The 7,931-nt window shown below is 41.4% G+C and overlaps 1 protein-coding gene across 1 annotated transcript in view; it reads left to right on the top strand.

Moving 5' to 3' along the window:
* itga8 (integrin, alpha 8) overlaps positions 1-7,931 on the top strand; it is a 36,198-nt gene that overhangs the window by 26,802 nt on the left and 1,465 nt on the right. The window contains exons 22-29 of the mRNA XM_068735996.1: positions 1,773-1,852; positions 2,499-2,579; positions 3,570-3,675; positions 4,928-5,086; positions 6,972-7,088; positions 7,196-7,309; positions 7,617-7,718; positions 7,801-7,923. Of these exons, the coding sequence (XP_068592097.1) occupies positions 1,773-1,852; positions 2,499-2,579; positions 3,570-3,675; positions 4,928-5,086; positions 6,972-7,088; positions 7,196-7,309; positions 7,617-7,718; positions 7,801-7,923 (882 nt within the window). The remainder of the gene's footprint in view (positions 1-1,772; positions 1,853-2,498; positions 2,580-3,569; positions 3,676-4,927; positions 5,087-6,971; positions 7,089-7,195; positions 7,310-7,616; positions 7,719-7,800; positions 7,924-7,931) is intronic.

The raw sequence follows: 7,931 nt of genomic DNA, 5'->3' as shown, positions 1-7,931 counted from the left end.
CACACCGGTTCTACCACACCGTTCGTATGTGCACCACAAAGCATGTCACATGTGGTTCAGTGTGTGTATTACTGTGAATGTTGGGTTTTTCTAAAGGTGTCAAGGCCGTCACAGAGGTGCGTTTGAGCTCTGGAGGTGACACACAGGATACTAATAAATCAATTATGTGGTCATGTTTCACTGTTGGTGGAGGAGAGCACAACAAGGCATGTGCGGGTGTATGTGAGCGTGCGTGTGTGTAAGTGTTTGTGTGTGCTCCCAAAGCGTCCAGATGTTTCCCATATTTACCTCTCCCCTTGCCCCATTGGACGTTCAGGAATCCCTGAACTTATACAGAACATACTTCCATATACCCCATACAAACTGTGGTTATATCGTGCAAGTTCTCATCCCTGGAGTTCATTCGTTGTGCCACATGACACAGCTGTGGTGCCTCACTGAGCAGGGTCAGTGGAGGAGGTACATGGCTGATAGCAAATACTGAAGCTGGTTTTGGCTTCAGTATTTGTGCATGCTTGTTTGTATCTCTTATGCTTTTTTGTTTCTTTTTGCCTTCATTTTAGTGTGTTCCCAATCTAAAATGTTTTCAGTACCAAACAACCACTGTAGGTGGCTGGTAAAAAGTTAGTCGTTTTCACCCTTTTGTTAAATTCTTATTTGTTCAAGTAGATGCCAATTGTTACACCTTTGTATGGCTGACAAAAAGCATCATGAAAACTATTGCTGCAGCTTAAACCACTTCTCTCAATATTGTTACAAAAAATAATCGTTTTGCCGAAATGTGGCTAAACACATTGCTCGTGGCAAAGCTTTGTAGTTTTAAGGAGTTCAATAACCCAACACAGAAGCAGTGTATTTAGCCAAGTTATGGAAAAATCATGATTATTTGGAAAAAAAATACAGCAGACAATCTGACAACATTGAGGGTGCTTTGAGAAAGTTTCTTTGGATGTTTAGATATTTTTTTCTCCTCCGTGAAATTGTACAAACCATTGTAACCAACATAAATTCAAGCTGACCACAGCTAGTGGGCTCTCTAAAGGATAAATCAACACACTTCTAACAGCCACCTTTCAACCTGGGGTGTGATGCTTGAAAGACACATTTTAAGAGACATTTTAAGTTGACCTCTTCAGACTGTTGTTGGGCTGTTTTCCTCCTGGAGTATCATCATAGCTAATAGTGACGTCGTCTCTCTGAACGACTCATACTCCCTTCCCCCGCAGGCCTGCCTCCTGAAGTGTTAGTGCGAGTCTGCATGCTGTCATTTCCATCTCTGGACCATGTGTTTGATCTGCTGTTCAGTCCAGCTCACACGCACGTGCACATGCACGTCCACACTGTCACACGGCAAAAAGCACGTACACACACACACACACACACACACACACACTGTCGTTTTACAGTTGATGATGAACTTAGTCCTCCACGTGTTTTGAGTTAGCCTGGAGGACACGATTTAAACGGTGGAGAGAGAAGAAACTTGAATGTAGCTTTTAAGTGTGTGTAGTCTGGATTTTCTCAGATTTTTGAATTGTTCTGTTGTCCACACCGACACACACACAAACAGGCCCAATGTAACAACAGAGGGGGTTGTAGTAAACAGGGATTTTACCAGCTATTACTGATCACTTTTTGTGGCCTTTGATGTACAGATGCATCTTATTTCTGTCTTTCTTTCCTCTCAGTCATTTCTCTGTCCTCCTCTTTCTCCTGTCACATGTTTTTTTATACATTCTCTCTTTTTGCCTTTTCTCCACACTCTTCTCCAGCTGTCTGTTGGTTTGAGGTTTTCTGTCCAAAGACTGGAAGATGCAGGACCAAAGATCAGCTTTGAGCTACAGATCCACAGGTGACACGCCCACCAACTCTCACGCATACCCCCCCTCCAACATCACACACACACCCACACAAAGAGCTGTTTGTCTTTCTTCTGAGCCATGTAAATAAGTTCTGTGTCTGTCCTGATCTCGTCGCTGTGGTTTGATGAAACTAACCGCAGAGACAGAAGTAGACAGATGGCCCAGAGGAACTCCAGAGAGAAGACAAGCTCTACACAACATGTCCACATTGCTCCATTGTATTGATTTCCAGACATCACATCACCAGACACAGACGGTTAAATGTTAGCCAAGCCCACTACCAGGGAAATTCTTCTTGGAGTCAGCTGAACATAATAATACAGCTTTAATATGGGGGTGACCGTGGCTAAGTGGAGAGCATGGCCGCCTTTCATTCAGGCAGTCGGTGGATCGATCCCCGGCTCCTGCTCTGCTAGTCTCATGTCAATGTGTCCTTGAGCAAGACACTGAATTGTAAGTCGTTTTGGATAAAAGCGTCTGCTAAAGTGACTGTAATGTAATATGAGCTTTTGCTTTTATACATTTTGTATTATAGCCTTCTGTGAAATGTGTGCAAATTGATATGGAACGTAGGGCATAGTCAGCGTGATTTTTTGTTTTAGATTTTATTTAAACTCCTTGTGACTCTTTCCACAGCTCCAACAAAGACAACTCCGACAGCAATCCAGTCAGTTTGAATCTGTCCATCATTGCCAAAGCTCAACTTGATTTACGTGGGTGAGTCAAGCATCTTCGCATGTGAGAGCGTGGCGTCTTCTCCGAGACATAGTGACAACCTTCTTTGTTGCCGTGTCTGTTTCACAAGGATACACTTGATCTGGTTTCAGTCTAAACTTTTTGGTGTTTGAAGGATATTACTGCCCCTTTTATAATGTTTAGTATTTGCAGAGCATATTTATATACAGATGGAGAACAGCACGAAAACACATTTCTAGACATAAATTTGAACTAATCATGTTCACATGGGATGCTTGTGAGCCTTTGACATGTCCATGGATGTCCATATGCCCACTTATACACACACACAAACGCACACTTCAAAGCTTGGAGTTTTCTGTGGCTTTGTTTGGGTGTGGTCAGTTGCACATACTAACAGTGGAGGACCTGGGATGAGATGCGAGGACTTACGAGTTCCTGTGTTTGTATTGTGAAAGTGTCCTGCTTCCGCTGTGTCCATTAAGCATTTTGAATTTTGTATTTTATATCTTGAAACACCCCATAATGTAGTTAATACAATGCCACCTCTAACTATGAACTCAATTATAAACTTAGAGTAGCTGTTAAAGGACAAGTTCAGAAGTCTATCTTATACTCATAGTTATTAGTCTCAGTAGTCATTCCTCTTCCACAAACTAGACGTGACCCATCCTAGTGCAAGTCCACTGTAAAAAATTGGGGCCAAAATCCAGTCTTTATAGTCTAATATAAGACTTCAGTCGCCTGAGTTACCAAATCAAATAGGTCTGTTCCAAAGTTATTGTGCGTTTGGAACCAAATTTGCACTGTGTGCTTGATTGCTGAGCTTGGTGCAGGGAGACAACCTACATGGGACAACCAGACTGCAACCCTCTGCCACTGCTAGGAAAAAAATACTCTGTTGACAGCGACCAATAACACTGTCAACATTCATATGTTTGGCGAGTATTTTATTTAGCCTTTCCGTGTGTATATGTATCAGTGTCACTGATCTGTTTCTCCTCTCTTCAGGGTGTCTCATCCCTCTCAGGTGGTGCTGCCATTCCCACGCTGGGAACCCAAAGAGAAGCCTGTCAAAGAGGACGACGTGGGACCGCAAGTTACACACATCTATGAGGTAAATGCACATCCCAGATCCAAGCACAGCCATACAGCTCATTTTCATGTGAAGAGGAAGGTAGAGGTGTATTCAGAGATGACAAGATGAAGAAGAAGAAGGCTAGGTTGTTTTGTTTTTGTTGTTGCTGGTAACAAAGCAGGTCTCCGTTGCAGACTGTTTAGATGAAAAGAGCAGAAAAATAGGTGTGGGAAGTTGTAAATTAGGCTACAGCAGGAGGGGGACTCTGTAAGGTGAAGTAGACAGCAACACACACACAGTAAAACCAGTAGCTCTATAAAGAATTGGGCTCTGGCTGATCAAAGGTCTCCGGCTCAGGAGTAATTACTGCTGTGAAGGTGGGAAAAACAGAGAAGGGGGAAAACAGAGAAGGAGGGAGCAAGGCAAGTAAGAAGAAGATAGAGGAAGGAAGGCAAAGAAGATTTTTCTTTGACTGGACAAAGTGTAATGAGTAATCATCACTGAAGGGAAAAACAAGGTCAAATAGACGTACAGACAAATAGATAGAGAGAGGGAGGATGGCAGACAGACTGGCGACAGTTTACAATAGGGGTGTGTGCATGTGTGCGTCTGTGCACCATACATGTGACTTCTTTTTGTTTTAAAGGGACGGCTGCTTCATTGAATTGGAGTGCAGCCGTGTCTGGCTTGTCCTGCAGCTGATAATGATTTTCATTTGTGGTACTTTTCCCAATTGGCAGCTGCTTATAGTTAGAGAGGACAGAGGTTTTTTTTCTCTTGCAGAATTCCTGCCCCGCAGCACCAGGATCATGTCCTGTTTGGTTGGTTGACTTGCTTCAGTGTTAATGACTCTGTGTGTGTGTGTGTGTGTGTGTGTGTGTGTGTGTGTGTGTGTGTGTGTGTGTGTGTGTGTGTGTGTGTGTGTGTGTGTGTGTGTGTGTGTATATGTGTGTGTGTGTGTGTGTGTGTGTGTGTGTGTGTGTGTGTGTGTGTGTGTGTGTATGGAGAGAGAACAAATACAGGTTGGGGTAAAACATGAGGATTTTTATAATTGATGGTTCATTTAAGCTCATTCATCCTAATTTTGATGTGGAATGATGAGCCAGGTGATCCCTATGGACTGAAGGCTGCATTACTATTATCTTCACTAAAACACAGGTGGCCTGTGTCATCATCCCACAGTTATGATAACCTAATTATAGCATCAGTCACTTGATACCTACTAATAAGACAGAAGAGAGCACAATTCTGACGTTATGTTTTTTTTTCTGTTCCCTCTCTCTGTCTCCAGCTCCATAACTTTGGTCCCAGCAGTATTCGGGACGCTGAGCTCCAGGTCGGCTGGCCTTCCCGTTTCCGTGACGAGAACCTGCTGTATGCCATGGAGATTCAAACTGACGGACCAATTAGCTGCCGGACGAACACCAGCCTCAACCCACTTGGCCTTCAGGTAATAAAACACCAATACATTGTGAACATATACATGCATGCAGACACATTTTCGAAAACTCATTTCAATACACAAATATATAATTATGAACATATTGCCTGCAGTGGAAATAAATATGTGTCATAGTATTTCTAACCACTTCTAACCACTCTTGAATTCTATCCAACCAGCGGACAACATGCAATTTAAAAATGTTTATTTGTCATATTGCTAGCGGCTTATTCATCCATCCATTTCTCCATAATTTATACCTGCTTATTTAAAACATAATTGTACCCGTAGTTTGGCTGCTTTCCATGGTCTTTGTCAGTTGGCTCAAAGCGATGGAGGATGGAGTATGGAGTATTGTGCTTATTCGCAGAAATTAGAGATGAATATCTATGATATCATCTGTAGAGTATTTGAAAAAGAAAACAAGCAGTGATTTCAAAAAGTATGTAATTATGTCAGAAAGTAAAGCGCTACAAGCTTTAATCATATATGAAAACAAAATGAGCGTGTTCACAGAGTGTGGTTAAAGGTCAGATTGTTTTTTTTTCTTCTCCTGTTTTCTTCCTGATTTGGTCCTTTTCAATTTCCCATCATCTTCCAATCACCGTCTATCCCCGTGAAGACTAGACTGACTGATTCACATTGACAGTGAGGAGTGTTATTTCAAAAGTGTACATGCATGGCGCTTCATCCTATCTTCTCCAGACTCCTTCCACTGAACAGATGCCTCTTCAAAAGTGTTGATCAATCCATTGATTAATCAGTTTGAACTTTTTTGATAATTGCTGAAAAATGTGATAAAAGTTATATTATACTATGTCATTAAAAAGTCAAAGTATAGTATGTCAAAAAAAGTATAGTTTGTTGTGTCATTTCAAGTGATAATATGGTGTGTTATATAGTAAATCATAAAAAGGTTCTAGTACAGTAAATCATAAAAAGTCATAGTATGTCAAAAAAGTCATGAAAAGTCATAGAATATAGTGAGTCAAACAATACATAGTATAGTAAGTCATAAAAACATAGTATGGTAATTTATAAAGTCATAGGAGAGTATGTCACAGTCAAATAAGTCATAAAAAAGTCCTATTATAGTATGTCATAAAAAGGTTGTAGTATACTTTATCATAAAAAAAAATCATAGTATGGTATATTTCATTTTTTAAATATTACACATATTGTCAATACCAGTATATCGCGAGACCCACTACTTCTCTTCCAAAATGAGTAGAGGAATAACCAAGTTACAGTCTATTGTTATGTGCTACACATCGTGTTGGACCTTTGAATTATTTTTTGCTTTCACAGGCTGCTGTCCAAAGCCTGTGGAGAAACAATTCAAATATCTAGCTAATATCTGTGAGCTGTGACTCATGTCCCTTTGTCTCGTTGGTTGTTTGCTGTCTGTCTTCTGTTGCTGTCAGCTTCACTGTATGAGCTGCAATCAGGAAAAACATCTCTACAGTCCTTCTTTTAACAAAACACCTTTTGATCAGATCGCTAAATGTTACACAGGTTTCCACAGCTGGTGATTTTGTGGTTATTACCTCTCTTAAAACATCTTTCAAATCTTATTTTACACGCATTTTTTGTCTTCAGGTCAGCTGTCGAGCCTGCATCAGAGCCCATGTGCAACACAGACCACACTAAACCACCAATATGTGATAATCTGTGTATTCTAACTAATAAATGTCCTGTAAAAGGCCCAAACACATGCTGTAGAAGGTTTGCTAAAAAAGATAATACCGAGAATTGGGATCAGGGAAGCAATTAAGCATTTATTTTCCTTTGTTTTTTGCTTCATCATGTCCCATTTGCAAGAACGATCACTGAATTGCTGAAATGCAAAAAATAAAATAGTCAATGTTGACAACTCTTTCGTTTTCTTTCTCAGATTTCCTCTCTCCAGGACACACCTGAATTATTGGGATTCTTGAGGAACACCAGTGCTCCTCCTCATCGCCACAAACGATCCACCTCTGCTGCTGAAAGTAATAGCGGTAAAACCTTGGTGAGCCTCACATACGTGTACATTCTCTCAAGAAACTAAAGAAAATGTTCATTCGTAATTCACAAGGTGTGTCTGTCCTTCTCTGCTCTCCGTTTTGTTCTCCGCAGAATTGCACCAATATCTCTTGTCTGGACATCATATGTATCGTTGGCCGGTTGGATCGTGGTCAGAGCGCGGTGGTGAAGATCCGCTCGAGACTCTGGGCGCACACTTTCCTGCAGGTCAGTGTCTTCACCTGTCACCTTGAACATTTGTGTTGATTATTTGTTTGGTGTTTTACCTTTTAAAACAGCAGTTGAGGAGGCAATTTCACACTGAGGTCCATTTACTTGCAGTTCTGGAGCATTTGATTACATCACATGATCTTCATCAGCAGGCGGAGTCATGGAATTGTAGATGTTCAAATGATCATTGTATTGAGTACTTAAGGGACATCTCGTCCATGTTACATTAAAAGCAACATCATATTTCAAACATGTCATCACTCAAATTGCACCCTCAAATAATAATGTTATATTTGTCTTACAGCGGCGTAACGACCCCTACATCCTCAACTCTACTGTGTCCTTCATAGTCACAGCCCTGCCTTACCGCATCCGACCCTCCACCCTGCCTCAGCACACCACCTCGGTAAGATGCAGGCACAGAAAAGAAGAAAAAAGGACACGTATCAGCACTTACAAACACCTAACTATCTATCTGTGTCCTGTAGATGGGGACCCTGGTGTTATGGGGCACTCCTGATGTGTCGTTTGCTGTTCCACTCTGGGTCATCATCCTGGCCATACTGCTGGGGCTGCTGGTGCTGGCCATGTTAACATTAGTTATGTGGAAGGTACGGGC

Source organism: Cebidichthys violaceus, unplaced genomic scaffold (assembly GCF_023349555.1).
Source record: "Cebidichthys violaceus isolate CVI_PGR_0920_01 unplaced genomic scaffold, fCebVio1.0.p SCAF_7, whole genome shotgun sequence".
In the NCBI taxonomy this organism is placed as follows: Eukaryota; Metazoa; Chordata; class Actinopteri; order Perciformes; family Stichaeidae; genus Cebidichthys; species Cebidichthys violaceus.
The sequence above is the reverse complement of the archived record's forward strand: the minus strand, read 5'-3'. Positions and strand labels throughout refer to the sequence as shown.